General features: G+C 52.5%; 1 protein-coding gene across 1 annotated transcript; it reads right to left on the bottom strand.

Annotated features, from left to right (window-relative positions):
* Nucleotides 1–16,765: 16,765 nt before the first annotated feature.
* MEPE (matrix extracellular phosphoglycoprotein) lies at nt 16,766–22,573 on the bottom strand. The gene is made up of 5 exons (XM_087737588.1): nt 22,437–22,573; nt 21,606–21,677; nt 19,970–20,023; nt 19,095–19,187; nt 16,766–18,984 (listed from the first exon to the last, which is right to left on the bottom strand). The coding sequence occupies exons 2-5, from the start codon at nt 21,663–21,665 to the stop codon at nt 16,987–16,989; spliced, it is 2,205 nt and encodes a 734-aa protein (XP_087593714.1). The 5' UTR covers nt 21,666–21,677; nt 22,437–22,573; the 3' UTR covers nt 16,766–16,986.
* Nucleotides 22,574–24,356: the final 1,783 nt, after the last annotated feature.

Here is a 24,356-nt window from a genome sequence, read left to right as displayed (position 1 = left end):
CTCTCCTTCCTTGCTTACCAGCTCTCTTTGGAAGGGAGGTGCTTTTTTGGAAATACATAGTTGAGAGATAATCACATCCAGATTTAGGAAATAGCATTTTGCACATAATTCATGCTGGCTACGTAGACAGATTATTGGTTGAGCATGTAGCTATAAATTTGGCAGAATAAATGGCAAACTGTGGTTGGTATATGGATGCAAAGCAGGAACGAAACTGCAGCTATACATTAACTAGAAGAAAGGAAAGCCCAAGAAACTGGGTTAATCAGCAGACTCTGAAGCAAACAGTAAGAAGGGGCAGCTGACGGGACAGCTAACTCTTGAGGAGCGTATGCAGCATCAGAGCTCTTTGCATTAGGAAGGGCATTACCAGTCAATAAATAACAAGCCAGCACTGCTGTTTTGCTCACTGAGTCTTGTTTACCATAAAGTCAAATGACTTCTCCTCACCCATGGAAAATGTGAACACAGAGGATGACAAGCAATTTTGGGAAGCAACATCCGTTCTGTATGGAGAAACTTGATCTGCTATACCCAAAATAACTGATGTTGAAACACAGACTAAATCTCATCTAAGCAATTAATTAGACAAAATAAGGAAGCACAACTGCTTGTTGGAGCTGTGTTGGTCTCACCTCAGGCATCAGGGCAGTAACAGGGCAGAGACAGATGGGCTGAGCCAGACTGGAAATTGCAGATCTAAGGAGATCTGTTGGCAAAGAAGCCAGGCTGACACACTGCGCATTTTTAGGTATACCTTCCAGTCTTTCAGATCAGTCAATTCATTCATCCTACCTCTTTGCTGCTATCACGAGAGGGAGCGGCGCAACACAGCAGCAGTCCCATTTGACACAGATTCCTACCAATGCAGGACTGAGTCTCAGAGCAAGGGCGAGAGGAGGTGGGCTGTCCAGGCAACACTCACCATGGCTTTTTTTGGCCAGTGCCATGGGTGTCATTGCTGGGATATAACACTGCGCTTTTACAGGCAAGTTACAAGGCATGCTTGCTGGCTTGTCTGAGGTCTTAAGATGATAGGAATAATGTAGATTTTCCCAATGATAACTGAAAAAACCCAGTAGCATCAAAATATTAAGAAATGCAAACTACCATGGCAAGATTTTTATGAAGTAGCCTTTCATTTAACTTCATGTCTACCATACCTGCCCTTCCCACGCTGATGTTACAGCATGTGACTTAAATAATTTTCAGCAAAAATAATATTCATTATGGCTCTGATCTTGCAAAGCTACTGTATGTGCACAAGCTTTCTCTTATTGATCATACAGTTATCAGGTCCAGTTATTGGGTAAACACTATTAAATATATTTTTAAAAAGGGGGCAACTATAAGACTTGATGCAATAATAATCTGCCCATTTTGTTTATCAGCTCCTCGCTCAGTACTGCCCACACATCAGACAAGGCACAGATGCCCGAGAGAGACTAAAAATCTCACTCTGAAATCACAATTATGCTAGCATTTCTCTTAACGATTAATGATTTCCCATCATTATCGTCATGGAAAGCAAGGAACAATACAGAGGCAAAAGAGCAAAAAAAAAATTAACCTTGCCAAGTAATTGTATTCTCTGGCTGTAGGTTTTAAATATCTTTCTTTAACGGGAAGTTTTCCCCATAGACTTTAGTGGGAAACAGCTATGTTCACACATACACAGATTGCTCATTGGAGGCAGGGAAAGAGGGTGACTTTATTACATGGGCTACACAGACACTGCAAAGCGAAGCTGAAGAGAGAAGGCTGCTCCTGCTTCACCACGGTGTGGCCTGCCGACAATTAGCCTGTCTGCTTGGGCTGCTCTTCTTCCGTATCCCATTCCTGCATAGCAATTCACGGAGGGGAAAGCAAGCCTGTGCGCTCCCTTGTTACATGTTGGAGCGGCTGCTTGGGCTATCCAGGGGGTCCAGGTCGATACCCAGAAGATCCTTCCTGGAAAGCCAACAACTTTTCCAGGCCTGAATTGGTAATACAGACAGACTAAGAGAGTCAATTACCACAGCGTACAGATGATACATACCAGAGGGTGAGGATTTCTGGGTTTTTAAAGCCAAAACAGATCATCTTTTACTTTGACACCCTGCACAAATCAGACGGAAGGACCAACTCCAGATACTACTGAGCCTAACAGCTTGCATTTGGCCAAACGCAGTTATTCCTCCTAAACTGGGGTTGTTCTGTGTTAAAGCCATTTTCCATAAAGTCATATTAATGAGCGCTAACTATGCCGCCCACCCGTAACTCTAAGAATTAAATTATGCACAGGCTTTCCTATTGTTTTTTGTGGGCAAGAGATAATTCATGCCATTTACACAGTTCAGCTGTGTATAAACACAGCAGCCTGGCTCACAAATACCAGTTGTATTCCAGCCCCTCCAGTACTGGTATTAACAAGCTATGTTCTGGGTTTAACCCTGATGGCAATGCTGGTAAAGTTTTTCCAGCACCCTTCTGCTCACAGCTGAGAAAGCCTCCGCAGAGCACGGGCTTCTCACCCTGCTCCGGTTTCAGACTTTGCTGCCCAAGAACTCTTTGTTTTATTGTACAGCGAACAGGTCTGTGCCCCCTAGGGAAACAGGAGCTCCACCAACTCCATTAGGCTGCATGTACATCTCCTGGCTTTCTGGAAATAAGATTTCTCTTCCCAGTGAACAACTCTGAAAGACAGCAAGATGGTCAAAGTAGCTGAGCCACTGATGGAAAAGAGATTAGAAACACACAGGTATTAAAAAAAGCTATAAATTAGTTCTGGAAGTGACCAGTGACAGTTTCCCTCTCAATGCAATACAAACTCCCTGTTGTCCATTGTGTTTTTATCCTACTTCAAGTTTCTGTCATGGAAATCCAGAGGAATAACTTTTCTGGATTCAATGGAATTAAAGGAGAAGCATGAGAGAAATCCCCAAGTGGAGGACCCTTCCTGCCTGACACTTGTTCAGCATCTCTGCACATAGAATCATAGAATGATTTAGGTTAGAAAAGACCTTTAAGACCATCGAGTCCAACCGTTAACCCAGCGCTGCCAAGTCCACCACTAAACCATCTCCCTAAGCACCACATCTACATGGCTTTTAAATACCTCCAGGGATGGGGACTCAACCACTTCCCTGGGCAGCCTGGTCCAGTGTCTGACTACCCTTTCGGTGAAGAAGTTTTTCCTAATAGCCAATCTAAACCTCCCCTAACGCAGCTTGAGGCCGTTTCCTCTTGTCCTATCACTTGTTACTTGGGAGAAGAGACTGACCCCCACCTCCCTACAACCTCCTTTCAGGTAGTTGTAGAGAGCCATAAGGTCTTCCCTCAGCCTTCTTTTCTCCAGGCTAAACAACCCCAGTTCCCTCAGCTGTTCCTCCTAAGACTTGTTCTCTAGACCCTTCACCAACTTCATTGCCCTTCTCTGGACATGCTCCAGCACCTCCATGTCCTTCTTGTAGGGAGGGGCCCAAAACTGAACACAGCACTCGAGGTGCGGCTTCACCAGTGCCGAGTACAGGGGCACAAACACTGTCCTAGTCCTGCTGGCCACACTATTTCTGATACAAGCCAGGATGCCATTGGCCTTCTTGGCCACCTGGGCACACTGCTGGCTCATATTCAGCCAGCTGTCGACCAACACCCCCAGGTCCTTTTCCACCAGGCAGCTCTCCAGCCACTCTTCCCCAAGCCTGTAGTGTTGCATGGGGTTGTTGTGCCCCAAGTGCAGGACCCGGCACTGAGCCTTGTTGAACCTCATACAGTTGGCCCTGGCCCATCGATCCAGCCTGTCCAGGTCCCTCTGTAGGGCCTTCCTACCCTCCAGCAGATCAACACTGCCACCCAACTTGGTGTCATCTGCAAACTTACTGAGGGTGCACTCGATCCCCTCATCCAGATCCTTAATAAAGGTATTAAACAGAACTGGCCCCAGTACTGAGCCCCGGGGAACACCACTTGTGACCGGCCCCCAACTGGATTTAACTCCATTCACCACAACTCTTTGGGCCTGGCCATCCAGCCAGTTTTTTACCCAGCAAAGAGTATACCTATCCAGACCATGAGCAGCCCATTTCTCCAGGAGAATGCTGTGGGAAACAGTGTCAGAGGCTTTACTAAAGGCCAGGTACACAACATCCACAGCCTTTCCAAGGAAAGCAACATTACAGCTTTTCAGGGTACTCAGCATGGTGTAACCCAACTGCTCTCTGGAAGTTGCCCACCTCAGTGGGGTCTCACCCATGTACACGCTCCCTCCTGGTGAGGACCTGGTAGGGTCAGCATCTGTCATGCTGGGTCTACCAATGCTTCTGTACATTGTCATCATGTAGGGCCTGTGCCCAGCAGTAACAATTCTGTGTGCTGGTTATTCAGATATTACTCTCCAGGAAATCTCTTCATCAGCATAGGCCCTACTCTAATGAGCAGCAAGGTGGAAATTAGTCTCTCCAGTGAAAACAGCTATTGGTTTATATTATAACATAGTAATCTCCCTACAGAATGTTCTAGGAAAGCACAAGAGAAATGTTTCTTCAGTGAAATGTAATTAACATAGTTTTCTTCCTGTTGCAAAGTATAATTGCAAATATAAACCAAAGCACAAGAATGGGGTTATTTTGGGCAATGGTTTGTGCATTTCAAAATACTGTGACGAGTTTGGTTTGTCAAACTGAAGACAGGGCAGACGTCTCTCTCCCTTCCTGTTTAAGGCCAGTGGTCTGGGAAGGGCTGCCGTAACCTATAATGATGGTTAGCTTGCCAAAAGCAACTTGTTTCCCCCAATCTATAAATGCAGTTTTCCAAAGATTGAACATATGCCACAACATGCACACAGTTTGTGATCCCATTTGACATGGCAAACCTTGTTCTGATCTCAAGTAATAGTAAAACTGACATAGAAATACTCAGTTCTGACAAACCTGATACACGTACTTTCTCGTACACAGCTCACACGAAGATGTAGAACATTCCTTCAAAGTCAAAGAAATGAGTCAAACTTTCCTCTGCAAAAGCATTTCCTAGCTGTGGAAGAACTTGACCAAACATGGGACCATTTTCACGTTTCACTGTGTGTTTTCAATTGCTCTTGAGGTGGCAAAGCATTTAAACACGCGTACAGCTGAGCCCCAGGAGCTGTTGAGAGAAGCAAAGTGGAGTGCAGCACGATGTGGCTGCATGGTCGCAGCCTAGGAAAGCAGTGGTAAGGCACCTCCTGGCCAGAGGTCATTTTACCCAGATGGGTAATTCCCTGCAATGTGTCCCCACATGCAAAACGTATAATCCAAGACGGAAACAGAGGACTGAAATAACAAATGGTTTACTTTCCCCTGGTCTCCAAACAAGGTCAATCATTAAACAAAAATTAAAAGTTACATTCCGTCAGTGGAAAGTCTCACTAGTATAAGTAGGTATAACACACTTACTGAACTTGTTTGTATCTGGGCTCAATAGTCATCACTATAAACCTGAGCCAACGTACCTTAAAAAAAATAAATATCAGCTGCTTCCTATCTTAAGTCACTGCAGGAATTTACAAGTAAATACTCTGGCCTCCACCCATAAGAAAAAGACACTGCAGCACAAGCAGCATGGCTGAATAAACCACTGGGCAAAAGCAGGCAACAACATCGCACAAGCAAACCCCTTGCATTGTACGTAGCCCAGGTAAAGTGAAACAAGGCTGGTCTGGCAGGGACCACATGGGAGCAATACCCCTTTGCCCAAGAGCTGCTCTCCCCGGACCCTTGAACACAGGAGCGCACTGCTGCAGCCCTCTCCTCTCTGCAGCGCCCGCCTGGCCATCCCTCTGGGCTGTCAGGGCCTGGGGTCTCTGGGCAGGCTTGCACATCTCGGCAAGAAATGTGCTGAGCCTTCAGCAGCAGCATCACCACTGCCCAGGGAGGTGGCAAAGCATCCTAGGGACATCAAGGAGTGCTTCTCCCAACAGTCAAGGCATCTGTTGGAAGGCTATAGGAGTGCACATGACTAAGCAGAAGCAGTATATGCACATAGCATGTATTTTTAAATTAATTTGCTAGATATCAGAAGATACCTTCTGATAGATATCTAGATATCCCATGCTACCCAGAAGGTGTTTATTAAGATCTAAACCACATTTTCCAAAACAAGAGGAGAAACACAGGAAAAAGAAGGGAAGGTGGAAAGACGACTAAATATTTTTAGTTACAGGTAGTTGTACAAAGGCAACCCTGAGGAGCTTCTTGAATCAAATTCCTGCTGAACTCCAGGATCCTGAAAGGTGTCCCCTCACATGTGTTTTACAGTGTTTTGGCTCATTCAGTCTGGCAACTTACTCTGTCGCAATGCAGCATTGATGGCTATGGCTCAGCAAGAGTTTTCCCAGAGAACTGATGCTTCCAGTGAGCATTTAGTACCGGATTACTCTTCTAGCTCTGTTTGTGGAGCCTGTGACAGATCTAGCCTTGTGTCAGGAACAGAAGCCAAGGACACAGATGTCGAGACAGTTTCTCTCCACAGCCAATGCACACCCCTACCCTCCTGAAACACCATCAGGGTGCTGCTGCAAGCACCTGCCCTCCTGCCCACCCCAGTTCCAGCCACCTACAGCTGGGCAAGCGCCAGCGAGCTGTGTGCAGCCTGAGGCATCAGATGCATTTCACTCTTGCCTGCCAGCACAAACCTGCAAGGAAAATCCAATCACAAGCACATAAGTCACTTCCTTCCTTAGCCACGCGCGTGAGGCACCAAATCCTAAACCAGCACCATTACTCAGCAAGGCTTCGAGGTCCTGCTGTGTTTTGCACTGACTCAAGCAGGGTGCTGACAGCAGAGGATGCATCTGTTAACACCCAGGGCTACGGTGGCCCAGGTAGTCCTTGCCTGGCTGAGGGCATAACACAGGCAAGCAGGTCCAGGGAGGGTGGGGGTGCTAGGCACAGCATGGATTTAGCATTCATCCGACACTGACAGCGATCACTGGGATTGCTGCAGGGTCACAATCACAAGCACATCTCCCCGTGGCCTGTCAGGGTGTACAGAAAGGCTTGGGTGTTTAAGGAAAAAACAAGCAGGGAAAGGCACAGAAAATTTGTCAGGCAAATCACGGAGCCAGCCAACTTGTGGGGAGGTGGTTTAAGCCAACCATTGCGTGCATTTGCCAGTGTAAGGGTTCTGCCTCGTGCACAGCACGTGAGGAGCTCTGCTTGCTCGTGACCCCCGTCCGCAGGCTCTGTTTGCTTGAAGCCTATTGCAGGTAAACATCTCTCAGACCAACCAAACACCTAGCACGCCTGCAGGCTTTGAAGAAATAACCTGACCATCAAAAGGAGCTGAGGTCCAAATTGCCCCTTTGTATGTCAAACAAAGAAATAGAAATCAATTCTGAGCAACTCCAGAGGTGTGACAGACTGCTTTGTTTCAGTACCATGTAAAGCTTTTAAACTGGGATTTTCCAGTAGCCTTCCAGTGCCAGGCTGGTGGCTTATGAATCATGTTTTGCCTGTCGCATCAGCAAGGTAAGTGTGTCAATTCCTGCAAAGGGGATTAAAGCGCTCTGTTGCTCACCCTGATGAGAGCAGGCTCCAGGCTGAGCAGCGCTCTACTCCCTTTAAAGAAAGAGGAAGATGCTCACACCAGCCACACAACATCTCTCTAGTACAAGCTTTGCCTTCCTGGAGGTCTTTAATGACAGCACACCATTACAAGACAAGAACAACCTCAAGTAAAAGTCTCTCTCAAGCACACAAACACTGAATATCCAGCAGTGTTAGGAAAACATGAGTAGGTATCAATAGGTACTTGTATATGAACTGAATTGAATTATACCAGCACTTTGCTACCTACACCACAAACTAATTCCTACGTGGTTTCTGCAAGAAGGGGAGGTAAAAAGAGCATGCCATGCCACATGCCTTGAGCAAAACCTTCCCCTTGTGCCTAGCATGCTGACCGGTCACCGGCCCTTGCTAAGGGTCGGAGCCTGCAGCAGGCTTTGGAAATACCCTTTCTGCATGTAGGATCTGTAAGAAACATGCAACATCACCATTCCTCTCCTGATACAAGTCACACCAAGGGATTCGTTAGCGACAGTGAAGGATCGAAGAGAAAGAAAACAAGTAAAATACCTTTTTCTTCACTTGTTTCTCATCTTCTGGAAAAGCACATCACAGTAGCTGCTCCAGGTACTTGGGTTGTCACCTGCACACAGACACAGCTGTCCCACACTGAGCCATTTACAGCCTCGGAGCTTTATCTCCCCTTGAAGAGGTTAGCTTTTGATCTGTGCCCTCGCATCTCCTACATCTCTGAGCACTTCAAAACCTTTTCCATGGTCCTCATGGCTACTGGAAATCTGCAAACTCTGAGAAGCAGAACAACTGTTTTGAAAACAGCCTGACAGAGCAAGTCCGTGCCAGAGCCCTGCACAGCTCTGCCTCCTGAGCCCAGCATCCCTGGGAAGGGCCCCCCTTGCTTTCCTCTTCACCATGCCCTGGATAAGGCCCTGACGTGAAGTTGTGTACTAGTCACTTTGTCCCTGACACTGTGCTCTTTCAACAGGAGAGAAACCGGGGCCAACATCAGCTACTGGTGAGGCTTTTGTACCCTGAGGGAGAAGTATTTTATTGCTGTTATTAAAAGTCCAGAGATTTAATCTCACTGGTGTCCTAATGCATACCTTGTTAAATTAATCTCATTTTCTAGTTAGCCATGAACTCTCAGACTGCATTCATGCCTTTAAATGAACAGGACTTTCAGGAATGAAGTGTGGTGCATAGCTTGCTGCTGCCAAACCCAGCTAGTACCTTCCCTTCCCTTTAGGTGTGCCAGAGCAGACTGCCCAGACAGCACAACCCAGGACAGTGCCTGGCCACAGAGCTCAGTCCCTGGGGCATCGGCGCCTTGCTTTCCCCACCCGAGAAGCAGATGCAGCGGCAGTGGGTTGTGGCAGAGAGGATGAAAGCTGCTCCCTCGCAGCAAAACTCTGCTGGATGACACAGACGCCCCCCAGTTCCTCTCCACATCCCCAAGGGGCGAAACACAAGCCCCTACCCCAACAAACGCCTCCACCTACCAACTCGCGGGAGGTTTCTCTAGCTCTGAAACCCTAGGCCTGGGCAGCATTTGAGCCGCGTGGCGAAAGGGCTGGGGTTTGTTTTTCCAGTGACCATAGCGATGCTCTGCTCTTTTCTGGGGTCTGGCCTTTCGTTTTAAGTGGCCCAGAGCCAGGCAGCACTAGTTAAGCAACACCAAAACAGCTCTGGTCTAGCACAGTCCCTGTTAAAATCTTACTCCTGGCTCAGTGAACAGGAAGCTAAAAATTAACTACCTTGAGCACATCTCCACAAAAGCCGCTTTCGTAGGGCACACTGCTAAGGGCAGGCAGGACAACACGGGGGTGGTGGGGGGAAGCATCCAGGCTTACAGAGAGCGGCTGTGCGGGGCGGGAACAGGGAACGGAGACATCCTTCTCAGCAGGGAGCTGGGAGAGGGCAAGAACATGTTAGACCTCATATATCACAGCATCTCACCTTAAACACATTCGGTACCCACCACAGCCATGACTGGTGACAAGGGAGAGGGCACCCGGGGGGGCAGAGATCACTTTTTCCCCGGGAGAAAGGCAGAGTTTCCTGCCACCCATTTCCAGGATGACTTACTCATTGCTGGGAAGTGCTGAGAGCAGCAGCTCTGCCCCAGTTCTTGCACAGCAAATCCCATCTTGCCCCCAAGCATGTGTCAGAGCTGGTTTCCAGCAACCAAAGGAAGCCCACATAAGCCAGGAGGCAGCAGGGCAGTCACCAGGTCCAAACGAGGTAACAAAATCATCAGCTGCTTGTGACCCACCTCAAGCAACTTTGCTTCAGGCAGTTAGCTTGGAGACTAACACACCTGCCTGTTAGTCATTTACATTCATAATACCTTAACCTCTGTGCATGGGAGCTGTCTGTGAAACCCAGGGAGCCTGTCCAGGGAAACCCAGCCTGAGAAGTCCCTCCTTACCTGCAGCACAAGCCTCCTTCTGCTAAGCAGAGACCGGACCCGTGCAAACTAACCTACAGGTCTTCAACATCCGACTTCTCTCATCACCAGTGTAACAGTTATTTACTTTTTTACAAGTGACCATTTCACAGCAAGAACCATTCCTCTGCACTAATGATCTTGATTCAGACGCATTAATAATAAACAGGAATAAAGGCAAAGATTTTTGCAGGCAGCAAATGAGACTCGGAGGAGGCCTGCCAGGCCAAAGCCGTGCGGGGTCTCGAGTGTCCCCCACGCATCTTCCTTTCACTCCTGTTTTGGCTCATTTCAAAAAGCAGAAAATGAAGCTTGGAAGCACAAAAGAACCAGATACACTGAATAAGCAGGAGACTATTCCACAAAACTGCTATCTAAGGAATTCCATTAAGGAATCCTGTGACCTCCATTTGGCTGGGGATTTTGGGCAGTTAGAGCAAGAAGCCAGCACCAGTTTACTCAGGATGGAGCAGAGGAGGCAAGCACTGACAGAGGGCAGAGCAGGGAGAAATGAAACACCAGGGTGGAAATGCATAGCAGAAAAGGCAAGGCCAGAGAAACAGGAGTGGAAAAAAGGCCTAAGGGAAAAAATGCAAATAGAGGAGAAAAGTCAGAAGGGCTGGCAGGCTTGAAGCACAGGTAGCTGAGGAAACTGGTCTGGAAAGGGGGGAGGGAAAGCAAAATAAGAAAGAGGAATCCACTCCAAAAGGCAGAGCTGGTTAGTCAGAGGCAGAGCTGAAGCAGAGGGAAAGGGCACAGCCCCGAGCCACCCTGTCCCCACCAGCACTACACAGCCTTCTGCCCAAGTCTGCAGCAATGGTCCCTGCTGGGGCAGGTCTGCCAGTGGCTATACTCCTGCATCAGCTTTGCTTTCACGGGCCTGATCATTTAATTATATATTATCTTCAGGGAATCAACTTGCAAGCCCTGCCTCAGAGCTTGGTGTGATCTGCATAAAAAATTTGGAGTGTAAACTTAACTGCCATTTGTGGCACAAATCTTGGCGCTCACACAGCGCTCTGAATTTCTATAGCTTACCTAAAGGTGTCCCCCACTATCGCTGGCACGTACCGTGTACGCTGTCCGCAGGACTCCACTCGAATACGCTGCCCACGGCAACTATTTTATCCAATTTCTCCCAAGGCTTTTTCCACACGCACCAGTACCCTCCATCCCGCTCTTCTGCCACGTGCCAGCAAACCCTGTGCCGGAGCATCACCTCATTTCTGCACAGGCTCTTGAGGACATGCCGCCTCCTGCCAGCCCTCCTGGGTGCCCCCAGCTGCCCTTGCCTGCCTGCAGGGAGGCAGCTCAGCCCCGCTTTGCTCAGGACACAGCAGTGATCAGCACTTTGCTGCCGTTAATGTATGCATTCAGCTGCTCTAATAGAAAATAAACAGGAAAGAGTCAAAAGCCAGCATGCTCCTCAGCTATGTGACTGATCCTGCCCGAGCATAAGCATCCCCTTTCTAGCCAAGTCTGTTTCCAGCCCTACAGATTCAACGTCCTCTTTACTTTCAGTTGAGCATGATGCTTTTTACAATGCTGCTTTGCACTGCTGAATCTTTGGCCCTCGAGAGTTAACACTCCAACTAAAACCCATAAATATATTTAAGATATATTCCCAAAGCATGCTCTACAGCTCAGACAGAAGTCGGGTGTTCCATGCAGGAATTAGTGGCTGCAGGCATGTCAACGCAGTACGTTGCGGCCAGCGATGCTAACTCCTCTGTCCATAACTTTTGGCTATGGGTGGGGCAAGGCATGCAACAGAAGTAGGAGGAGATGCTCCTCAGCAAGGATGTGAGATCATGACCTGACCAAAACAAACTGTGTTTAACATGGGATGGCCGATCCACATCATCACTTCCCACAGCAGCACCCCCGGTCCCTGCCAGACAATCATTACATCCTTTTGTTAGATTTCTATATATGCTCTTTTCTGTAAATTTAAAGAGGACCTTCCCTTCCAGTAAATTACAGCTTTCTTTTGGCTTTCAAGGCCAGTCTGCAGCTCGTGTTTTCATACAGTCTGAGTTGCTCGTGTTTGGCTTTTCTGAGGCGCTGACTGCGGAGAAGGTTAAGCAGTTCAGTGGTTGAGTCGCTGGTACAAAAACAGACCTACAGATTTCTGATCCAGTACACACACCAAAACAACACGCTATAGAGAAACAGCCCAGCTGGACCCAAGTATACGTGCTATCACATTACACACCCCCAATGTTTATTTACAAAGCAAACCAAGTAGGACTGCCATCCCTCCAGGTTTCCTTAAACATGTACTTTTCCTGCCCAGAAATTGTCCTTGGATCAGGTTTTTGGTGGGAGGGGGTGTAAAGGAGCTGTGCATGCAGGACCTACAGACAGCAGGCTTCTCCAGCACATTACCAAGAGGTGAAAAGCAGGTGTGCATAGGAGGGCTCATCCACAGCTGCTGTGGGCTCTGAGGTACCCAATATGACATGATTTTTGGCACCTGTGCTGTGGCTTTCCTCCCAGAGAACACACCCATCGTCCCACCCGGGTGACCTCAATTGGCACCACAGAAGAAAACATCTTTCCAGGGACTCTGCAGCTTCACAGAGCTGCCCTGCACACCACAGTACTGCACTGAGCTGGGTCAGCACACCACCACCCTCCCCCCCCAAAATCTATGGGAGCATTTCCAGGTTTTGAACTGGACTGGTCCGAGGATTGCGAGCACTAGCAAGCAGAGGAAAGTGGTGGCAAAAATGGCCCAAAAAGGGGAATTTCCCCTAAGGGCTGGGGAACTTGATATCAGTACCTGGAGCTGCATACTGAAGCCTCTGCTAGCTTTTTACAGTTTCACAAAAGCCTGAATTTTTCTGCCCTGTACACCCACCTTATTAAGGAAAAAGCACTTTTTTTTCCCCAGGAGAAGAGATTGTTTAATTCTCACTTCAGTAGGGCTACACAAATCACAACACAAGGCGGGTGAAAGCCCTTCACTTTATAAAAACGCCTCTGTATCCTCTAAGAGCTGTTAATAACCATTTTCCAAAACCCCACTGACTGCACTATTTGTCCAAGGGCTCGAAGTCCTCTAGACCTATGGCTCCGGGGCAACAGGTTCCTAATTACTTAGGTTACAGCATCATCACCGCCAGATTAACAAAGCATTGGAAGGTGACTGAGGCCACCTTACAGACCGCGATGGCGAAGAGAGGCGATAATTCACCCAGCGTGCCCAGGGAGCCGAGGATGCCTGCGAGACACCTGCAAGACCATGGCCACACAAGGTCCAGCTGCAGCATACTAAACACACACAGCAGAGCAGATCGCTTCATCATATAAGCCCTGATGCAGCAGGGCATAAAGCCACAAAGAGTAATTACAAAGAGAACTATTTTTAAGACACATAGCAACGGTTTAGTGTTTCTTTTGTCATCTCCCCCTCCCCTCTTTGCAGCAAAGATGCTGGAGCGTCAGCCAGGTTCCCAGTCCCTGACCTGCCCAGGTAAAAGCCTGCCCTAGGCAGGAGAGCTCAGGAAAGGCAGGGCAGGCTGGCCCTTGCCTCCTCGCTGCCCAGCAAACCCAGGGAGACACAGCCCCATTCACCCCCCGCTGCTGGTGTTGGTACCTGCAGTGCTGCAGCCCCACAGCCAGCAGCACCAAATGCTGCTCCCATCCTGCTCCAACGGCCTTGGCACCCACAGCCCCCCTGGGCAGGGCTGGGTTTGCAAAAGGGCTGGTACCAGTGCCTAGGGCAAGAAGCAGCTCACAACCAGCTGCTGCTATCCTGGAAGGAATAAGGAAGCTTCCCCAAGGGGCTAAATACACAAAGGCTGGGTTCAGCAGGTTTCCTTAATGAGGATGCTGCTGTACGATACATCACTGGAAAACCTTTGCAGCTGAGTGTGCTTTGGGAAAAGGACTTGACCTGAGCCTTGCCCAGCTGACCTGCTGTGGCAACCCCCAGTTAGGGGTCATGGCTCATCCTCCCCTCATCTGGCTCACCTGACTCATGGGGAAGCTGACCCCCTTTTCACCCAGCGCCTGCTTTTTCCAGTACTGCTGCACACACTGGCCCACGTGCAAAAGCAACGTTAAGAGAAATTCAGTTCTGCAAAATCTGAGGGCTTTCCACTGCCACAGCTGCTGCAGAAAGCCCTCTGCACCTCACATGTGAGGGCTTTTAGGCACTAGAAATCAATGATAGCCCACAATAGCAGATGTTTCTCCTCTAAGCACAACATTTACCAGAATGACCAACCACCCATACTCACCTGGCCACATCCCCACAATTAGTATTTGTAAGGGAAACTGGGATTCTTAAGGACAATTTCTTTCTGCTTCTGTACCCCCAGAAAGTACTCTAGTGTGCATATCACTCTTCACTTGGGTTCACTCACTTACAGGGTGGGATGAGAGATGCTAAGGCACTTCAGCAACAGCCTGTACTGTCCCTACATGAAGAAATGCCTGTTGATAAATCACTCTGCCCTTCAGTAGAAAAACAAAAACAACAGATGGGAACAGGAAGAAAATGCACATATATTAAAGGCCTAAATTAAAGTTTTCCCCCAAAATACACAATTCAGCAGCGCCAAAGACCAAAGAGCCACAGAGGAACACCTCCCAGACCTGGTGGTCGCCTCTAGCCTGGCTGTAAGCTTGCTGCGGGTGTCGGGGTGCGAGGCGTGACAGCGAGCTGCCCTGCCACCTCCCACGCTGCCAGTGCTCATCAGCCCAGCCTTCGCTGCAAGGAAAAACCACCTCCCCACTTTGCTCCAGTACTCCAGGAAAACCTGTTTCTTGGGAAACTTGCAGTTTGTCTGTTCAGTGGCTGCTTGTGCTATTTGGCAAGCGAGTTTTGGAAGAGCAAAGCCAAGCACCTCGGTGGGGGCTCAGGGTGAGCATCCCAAAATGCCGCATGCCCCAGGATGTAGAGCCAGAGTCACCGCACAAAAATGGCAGGTGCTTTAACAGCAGCTGTGCAAGGAAGTAGTGCTGTTTTAGAAATGTATGCCATTTATATCTGAACTAGCCAGTTTTATACCTGACCTTGGCATTCAGGCAGGGTTCCCCAGGAGCTCGGGGAAGAAGAGGGGAGAGCGGGCAGCAGTGCCTGTCCCAGCACCAGGCAGAGCTGGGCATCGTTCAACAGGCACAAAACGTTCTCAGCAAATGGCTTTTTATTCCACTAGATGGTGCTCAGGCCTTGCTTATGGATGTTGGTTAATGCGTGGACAAGGATGCAGTCAGGACTGGGGATGGAGGTGGCTGGGCACCGCGCCAGGGTCCCCATAGGGCTGCAAAACCACCCATCCCAGCCCTGCCAGCAGCGAGACTCCACAGCCAACCCCTTCATTTGCCAGGCAATGGCATACGCCGAGCCCGAGCTCCCTGGAGCACTGCCGTGGTCCATCAGACTTGGGGTGTGATGTGCCATGGCAATTCTGGGGGTGAGTTGCCCAGCCCAGGCTGCCAGCAGCCCTGCGGCCCCTTTTGCTCTGAGCTGGGTGGGCTGGCACAGGAGGTTCATGAGCCTGTGGGGGTCTTGTGGATGCTGCCTCACGCCTGGGAAGCTGCAGGCAAACCCCTGCCCCAGGCTGCTTAAACCTCCCTGTCCCCACAGCAGTGGCACCAGGCAGCTTGGCACGGCTCCCCTGGGGGCAGCGGGGCCTGATGCCCTGGTGTGGGGCGTAGTGGGCACATGCAATTTTTGATCATTTCCACTGGAGAGCATGAGCTCTAGCAAGGCAGAGCCCTGACAGCTGGTGTTACTGATAGCACCAGTGAGATACGCAGTGTTATCCTTGTCCTGGTGGTCCCAGCATCAGTCACGCATGCTCAATCCCTAAGAGCCAAGTCTATGGCCTGAAATGGGACCTGCCCCTTCCCCACATGTGGCCGCGTGGAGGGCAGGGGAGCAGGTGCTCTGCAGGTACATGGCTGCCATCGTAGCTGCTCCGACCTCCTCTCCCCACACAGGCACAGCGCCAGTGGGGAGTCCCGTCCCGCATGTACTGAGGGCGGCACCTCTCCCTGCGAGGCTCGACGCCGCTCCCACCGTGCTGTTTCCTCCAGCGCGCTGCCAAGCGCACCCATTTTAGCAGCTTCTCGGACAGAAAAAGCAACCTGCAATTGCATAAACAGTGATTAACTTTGGGCACCACCGGTGGCACGGCTCCCGCGTGTCGAAGCCCAGCCTGGCTCACGTGTGGGGGCCAGCAGTAGGAATGGCGGCGGCACAGCCGAGGCGTTATGGTGCTGCTGGAAGGGCGGTGGGGTTGGCAAGCACCCTGGCATCATGCTGGAGGGCACAACGGGGATTTCTCACTGCAGGAGATGGACGAACCGCAGGGGAAGATGCTCTGTGAGGCTCCCCAGCAAGGACAAACTGCCTGGGGAGGTGAGTGGCCCTGGGCAGGAGCTGGGGGGGGTTTGATACCCCAAGGGAGGAATGTGCGGGGCCAGTTGGCCAAATTGCAGCCCCGGAGGTGATGGCTGGGCCAGGGATGTGCTGGGGCCAGAACCTCCTCAATGCCTGGGGACCAGCGGCCCCGCAGCACGCTGCTCACGGCAAGGCAGCTGCTTAAAGTCGTGCTGCAAACACCAAAGTCATCAGAGCCTTAGGTACAGAAATGCCTTTATTTCTCCATTAGGCTGGAAGTGAAACCGCGAGGACAGAGGCTTTTTCTCACCATTTATTTACTCACTTCGCATCAGTGCACAAACAAGGCTACCCTATGCTGTGTAGCAGGATTGCTGTTACATGGCTGTCTAGAACAGCAAACCCATGCATCTTTGTCACAGTGCTGAACGCAGCCCCCCTCAAATTAACAGCAGGATTGCATGAACCAGTGATTTTTGGATCCTGGGCTGCGAAGCACCGTCCAATCCCCAGCAATGTGCGAGGTGCCCCTCACCCAGGCGAGAGCAGCGCCCGCAGCAGGGATGCTGGGGGGGGATGACACGTGGGACCCCCCAGCTCCACCGCTGAAACCCGCTGGGGTGGACACCAGCAGCCCCTCAGAGGGTCCCCCGGCTCCAACGGCCATGGGGGTGCCCTGGGGCTCCCCATCCCGAGGGCCGCAGTCCTGTCTGTCGGCTGTCGCTGCGGCTGCCCTGCTCCCCCTCAGATGACTGGCTGCTGTCTGCACTCCCAAGGCTGGTGTAACGGCCATGGGGGCTGCCCCCCGCCCCACCGAGGGTGTAAAAGGCCCGCTCACGGACGTGGAGCTCGTCGGCACGCTTCACCTGGTCCACCTGCCTGCTGCGGTCCAGCGTTGCGAATGCCCCTGGTGCCCCGGCCCCCAGCCTCCTGCCGTGGTGCCCGGGGAAGCGGCTGACCCCGGACCCCGCCCCCCTGGCCTCGCCACCTCGCCCCCGCTCCTGGCCTTCGCCCACCGCCACGCTGCCCCCAGCTTGCCCTGCCTGCGCAGGGAGGCTGCCCCCTGCTTCGGTGGCACGTGGCCTGCCCCTGGCATTGCTGCCATGGCCGCCAGCCCTTGCCTGGGCCCCACTCGATGCCCGACTGCTGGCTTTCCTGTGTGGGGATGGCGCTTTGTCCATCCTGGGTGGCTTTTCCAGCCCCACTCCCCCTGGCCGGACCCTCGCACCAGCCCCGGGCCGTCCCTCCCCGCGGGGCTGGGGGGTGGCTAGCTCTGCTTCCCCGCTCCCCCCTCTCCCCACCACAGCACTCTTGCCTGCCTTGTGGCCGCTGGCCATCCCCGGGGCAGTGGTGCAGTCCCCCTCACTTACCCCGGGGGAGGCCACGGCAGTGCCCAGGCAGATGCTGGCCTCCTTGGCTGGGACAGCAGCAGTGGCCTCCTTGGCACCCTCCTGGCGGGGGTTGGTTACAGCCAGGTGGCCCGGCCTCCCCTCGAACCTCTGCCCCTCACCTCTCACCTCATCATCACCGTTCCCACGGATGCCAGCCCCCACAGGGCCTGTAACGTCACCACCAGCGACCCTCCAGGGGCCGGGGGCCACCGGTCCTTCTCCATCACCAACAGTAGTGGCATCATCCTCATTGTCTCCTGTGGGACGGCCATCCCCGGGGCTGCTGGTGATGCTGTCCACATGGCTTGGGGTGGCTGTGGTGGCCAGTCCTTCAGGCTGCCCGTGAGCAGGGATACCATCATCATCATCGCCATCATGTGCCGCAGTGACGCCCAGCCCAGGCAGGGAGCTGCTGGTTCCCGGAGTGGGGATGCTGTCATCCTCGCTGCCAACAGTGACACCAGCCTGGGTGGTTTCTTGCTTCCCCACATGGATGTTAGCCCTCCCAATGAAGATGTTGACCTCATCGTCCTTGTCCGGAGAGATCTGGGTGAAGCTGGTGCCCCTCACTGTGCTGCCCACCTTCCCGTGGGTGACAGTGATGCTCCCTGAGTCGGGGATGTAAGCGTATTCATCCACACCTTCGGCATCAACTTGGACGTCCTCCGTCTTCTCGGTGACGGAGGCAAGAGCAGCACCTCCTGTCCCTGTGCCCCGCATGACAGCCTCCTGCCCTTGGCCAGGGACAGTGACAGTGGCCTCACCGCTGCCCTCATCCCCAGCCCCTCTGGTGGCAGGGGCCCCCTCCCTCCCGGCTGTCGTGGCCCCCTCCACTGGAACCCCTCTGGGAGCACCATCATCCCTGTCCTCACTCCTGACACTGGACCTGTTCCCCGCCATGGCCTCGCTGGGGCGTCCTCCCTGAGGGAGAACAGAAACACCACTGTCGACTTCAACCACAAAATCCAGGTCACCGCTGCCCTCCGAGCTGGCCAGGGTGGGACCCGCAACACTGACACCGCCACGTGCTTGCGTGCTGGTGCCCAGGCGAGGACTGTGAGCATCCCCGCGAATGCCTGGGGCACTGCGGTTTTTGGGCTTGAGGCTGGTCCCGTTCTCCATCACACTGGTACTGCCATTGTCACCTCGCTCCGGGGCTGCCCCATCCTCCGTCGGCCCCTGCCTGGCATTGTCCTCACCCAGCTGCTGACCGGGGACAGTGCTCTGGCTGTCAGCCTCTTCCTTCTGTGCAGTACACACAAGGGAGAGGTCAGGGCCAGCCCCAGTGCTTGCCGGCTGCACGGGGCGCTGCAGCCAAGCCGGGGTCCTGCCGTGCCGCCTGGCCACCTCCTCACCTTTATCTGCGTCTGGTTCCTCCGCGTCGAAAACGAGTAGACATATTTGAAAACGTAGAAGCCATGCTTGGCATTGCAGCCTTTCAGCAGTATCTGGTGGGGAAGAAAATAACCAAAACATACAATTTTCTTATTAAATGTGACGGCAGTAGCTTCCCTTGCTGTGCCTGGCACCGCACCAGGGTCCCACCAGCACCCACTGGGGCCCCAGGGTGGGTGGTAGCTCCCATCACCTCGTGGCCACCAGCGAGGGCAGGGACCTGGGCAGGATGCATGTGTTTGCCTCCTGGGCTCCGGGGTTTGGTTTCCCCTTGGGCTTGTTTTCTGACTTTGCTTGCTTTCAGGAGCTGTGGGTTTTTTTGGTTTTGTTTTGGGGGTTTTTTTTGCAAGGTAGCTTATGGCTTGAATAAACAACCTGGTTGATGGTCCCATCAGACATGAGTGATGGGACCAATGGCGACCAAAGTGCTGGAAGGACAGCAGCTGGCTTCCAATAGGCAAAACCAGGCATTTTCTTCCATGCTACTCATCTGAATTTTGCTACTGATGCATTTTACACTGATATGTCTTGAAAATAACCCATAGCAGCTGGGCCTGGGAGTTTCACAACCTCACCTGTGAGTGCACCAAGCATTTGTGCTCTGGGGCTGGGCAGGGGCAGAAGAGCAGCTGGGGTGGGAGGGGGAGCCCTTCCCTCGCCTGATCACATCACACCTTTCCCCTCCCCTGCTCTTTGTAAGGGCTGCTTGGATGCAAGGGGACTGCTGGTCTCTTTTTCCATGGCTCACCAGGGTTCCCTCCAAAAGCATCTTTTTCTCCCTGCACCCCTGGTGCAGGGCACCCCACGGGGTCCGGATGGGGTGGGGGACACATACCCGGTGCTGTCCCACGCAGTTCCCGGCAGCTCTCCCGGACAGCGGCGGTGGAACCTACAGGCAGCAAAACAGAAGTGAGAGCGGAGGTGTGAAACGCTGTCCCAGCATCCAGGCGGCTGCCGATGCCCACTGCTGGCTGCCCGCCCTGCCCAGCGCCATGGGCATGACACAGCATCCAGGGAAGGGTGGGAAAACTGTGTTGATGAGCCAGTAAATTCCCAAGCACTACCTGGAGTGCCAGCTTAAAGCGAGCAATAGGAAAGGTTAATGACGCATTTCCAGGGTCTGAAAAGCATTGCAAATTCTGCTACAGCATGCTTGCATTGTACGCTACTTTTAATAGGACATTGTTGGTCTGCAAATACCCTTTTACTGGATTCTGCTGCAGAGTATTTTTATTGCAGGGCAGTTTTAATATGTGGCACCACTGCTCACACCACAAAGCTCCAACTTATGGCTGGGATCTGACTGCAATGGGAACCTGAGGCTGGTTAACTGGTGGTGATTCCCAATATTTACTGGGCAACTGAGCAGTGATGCCCATGCCCTCACAGTCAGGTTTCTGCACATGCTTGCAAGCTTCTGGCTTCCCCTGATTATCCTGGCACCGTTTGGGATTTATTGGCCAGTGCATCCCTCAGGAATGGGGGATCTGAATGTGGGAGCATCCTGTGAGCCCCACCAAGCCATTTCGGGGCATTCCCTGCATGGCAGCCGGGGAGACAGCCCCATGGAGGGGAGCCCCCTCTGGTCACAGCAAAATCAGCCACTGAAACACCCAAGCCCAGCTGAAAGGGGCAGAAACGCACCCCAGAGTATTAAATATTCCTGGCTTATTCCATTGTTTGTGAACAACGTCAAAGGCTGGATTACAGCCCTGGGTACGCAGCAGAGTATTAACTGGCTCTCTTCTGTGCCCCTATCTGAAAAGCAAATCTGCGCTGATTTATTGCCTTCCCCCGTGCTGCCCTGTGACAGACTGTGTTGTGCAAGCCTGCCCTGGGGGCTAAAGGACACATGGCTGGGGCCCAGCCCTCAGGGAAGACATGGTTTCCTTCCTCCTTACCCTGCCAGAAAAGCAAGCCTTCGCTAGGAGCAGATTTTCACTCTAGCTGTGTATATACTACATTGGGCAACAGTTATGCAGAAATGGCTGCCATTATATTGATCTTAGTTTGCACTTTGTTTCAGTTATATCTGCCCGAATTTCACATTAGGAGAGCTGGAATATAATTGCAGGTGCCCCTCCGACCCATTACCCACATGGGTAAGGCGAGCGTCCTCCCCGCGCCTCCCTTCCTGTGGCTCTGCTCGGGCTGTTCCCAGACCAAAAGCTCTGGGCAGATCCCAAATCCACAGAAATCAAGGGGAAGAGTTACAGCGACCCAGACCAGCCCTTGCACAATGCCCTAACTGCTAAATTAAAGGGACATGCTCAGGCACCTCAATGCTAATATATATTTTTCCTGCTGGGTTCCCTTCTGCGCCAGCACCTCAACCCCTGCCCAAGCCCCAGAGGTGCTATAGGCGAGTACAACTCATGTTTTCCTGCTGCTGAAAGCGTGCCGGGGCGCACTGTGTGGTACACCCCACGCTTTCGGCGGCATGCTGGGAAGCCCGGGAGAGCCATACTCACGGGTGTCGAGATGGCCATGCTGAGCAGGCACAGGCACAGGCACACGAGGGTTGTTTGCATCTTGGGCAGCTCCTGCAGGCACAAAGCAAAGCGTCACTAGAGTTTGTCTTCCCAGGACTTGCGGTCCCCAACAGTCCCAGTCAGCAGCATCCCAAAAGCTCCTGCTGTCCCAAAGCCCCCATGGAAACAGAGTTATCCAGCGACCGCGGCTTTCCCCAGCCTTTGCAGTGGCCCTTGGCATCACTCCGCCTCTCTGCACGCCTCGCAGCAAAGGCGATGCTCTTGCCATGTGCATACAGCAGCAAGGCAAGGACCTGTGCACAGCCAGCAGCACCGAGTGGGCGCTCTGACACCAGGTGTTAAAGCTTCTTAACTCACTCTGTCAAAGCAGCTTGGGTGGATATTTACAATAAATGACCACCAAAACCACTGCAGGCTAAGTCATACAGTTGTAAGTCTGAATTAAGAAACTCACATGCTGTTTTCGATAGCACTGATAAATGGCAGGAGACAATAACTCTGTTGGCTAATAATTCTCATTTCACCCATCCACCCTAGCTTGGGCTCGCAGGTCCAGCCCGGAGACTATTTTCAGCCATGCAAGTGTTGCTACAGAAACCATTGGAAGGAAAATCATGCACAAGCATCAGCAGTACAAAGCAACCTAGGCTCAAAGGAGCGCGATGCAGAGATGCGTGCACAGCCAAAGCTCGGGCTGCCTCCCCGACCCCACCGCGGCTTGCCCCAAGTGAAAGCAGGAGAAGCCCTGCTCAGGGAGGGCAGAGCCGAAGGGCTGGGGAGAGACAGGGCAGGCAAACTAGGTAGGATTACCTTTCGCCGTCAGAAGCAGGTCCCAGCAGCAGACCGTGGAGGCTGTGCCCACTTTGCTGAAATTTAAAGTTGGCCCCGAGCGCGCAGAGCCAATCAGCTCCTGCCCAGGGACATTTGTCAGGGCTGGCAGCGCCCGCAGATAACCAGGGAGAGTAATTTCCAGCTAAAAATGTGTTTGTGGTGGAAGACAGCTATCAAATGTTCCACCTGGCTGGATAAACAGAAAGCATGGTTTATAAATATCTGTTCTGAAGGCGAAATTGCTCGATGATTAGCGCAGATCTTAGTGTGGAACACATCCAGCCTGGTTATTGATAAGGGGGGTGCAGCGGGTCATAGCGTGCTCGCCATGACCGACATGGGAAAGCCGGCAGGGCTGCAGAAAGGGAAGGGCGATACACCGAGCCTGGCCCGGCTGCAGCCACGACCGGCACCACTGGGCAGCGCTGGCCAAGCTGAGAGCCATCACCACGCTGTAGCCTCCGACACTTGCTTTTTGGGTTTCAACCTCATCCCCCCCGGTGCAAATGCAAAATAGAAGAGTGGTAAAAAAGGAAGAAAAAAAAAAAGGATTTTTTTCATGCGCTGCTTGCACAGATCCCTTCAAGCCCACCTTTGCTGTGGGAAGGTGCTACGAGGATGTGCACGATGTACGTACTCTCCTCCTGCCCCCCTCTAGCTTTGGCGGTATTGCTGGTCGCCTACGCATATGCCAAGGGGGGGTTCCCCTGCTGCGGCCAGCCTGGCTCAGTCACTCACTGTGGCGATGGTGACAACAGTTCCCATCCCACCCGCCACCCTGCCCCAACCCAAACCCTGGGAGCAGGCACAACCGCTGCATTATCACCAGAAAGGCTTAAACCATCAGCATCCTGAGGAAAGGAAACTTGCCCTTTCCCCCCAGCCAGGGAGCCACAGTTGGATGCTGCCCCGCAGGTACCAGACCAGCCAGCCGATGTGCCATGGCTTGGGGAGGTAGAGCTTTGGCCGGGTGCCCGGGGGGGCTGACGCACACAGGGCTGGGCTGGGCACCCCGTGGGAAGTGGGACCCGGCCCCCAGCAGTGCCAGGGCCCTTTGTCTGGGCTGGTTCACTGACGTCTTTGGGCACCCCCTGGGGATGTGGACGATAGGGCTCTTATGTCCCCCCCCACCAGCCACAAGCACGTGCAGGGCTCCCCAGTGCTGCCGTAGGGAATTTGGTACTGGGGGTGCCGACCCTGCAGGCAGCACCCCCTGCCACCCCGGCAGCTGCAGCCCAGCTCTGGCACATGGAGGCGGTTTTGTACAGTGGCCAGAGCTTGTTGCTGCGAAAATAGAAACTCATTTTGCAGTTGGGCCTATATTGGCAGCTGAACACAGGTTTCCTTTCCAGGAGTGCAAGGGCAGTGTGGTATCTGCCGTAACCCATATGTGAGGGCCATCACTTTTCCCAAATGGGGGCACCTGCCTGGAACCCAGTGGGATCTGGTCCTTCCCCAGCACTGGCGCTGATGCCCAGTTGGCCGGGGCCACAGTCCTGTGGGAAGGTGCCTCTGGGCAGGGATCCTGGGGACCGCAAGCTGGGCATCCCCATCGCTGATGCAGGAGGCGAGCGGACGCGCCGCTGTCACTGTGACAGCCCTACCTTGCCCTGGGGACGAGGCTGAGTGGCAGGGAGAGACGTGGACCATTTTGGGCTGCAGTGCCGGTGTCCGAAATGCATGTCCAAGGTGCCCAGCCTCGGTAGGACCCACATGCCTGGTGCAGGAATGCAGAAGCAAAGCTCTCATTACAGGGGTGTGCATCTACAGCTAGTGATGCACAGAAAGAGAAATTAATGTCTTTAGCTTTATTAATATTGCCTGGTGTGTGGTCAGGCCCTGGGAGGCATGCTACCAAGGAGTGGAAGACGTGGTAAAGTTATCGTCGCCCGCATATTG

This window comes from Nipponia nippon, unplaced genomic scaffold (genome assembly GCF_047370975.1).
Source record: "Nipponia nippon isolate SJK-2023a ecotype South Korea unplaced genomic scaffold, ASM4737097v1 scaffold_6, whole genome shotgun sequence".
Lineage (NCBI taxonomy): Eukaryota > Metazoa > Chordata > Aves > Pelecaniformes > Threskiornithidae > Nipponia > Nipponia nippon.
This window is presented reverse-complemented; position numbering and strand designations above follow the sequence as displayed.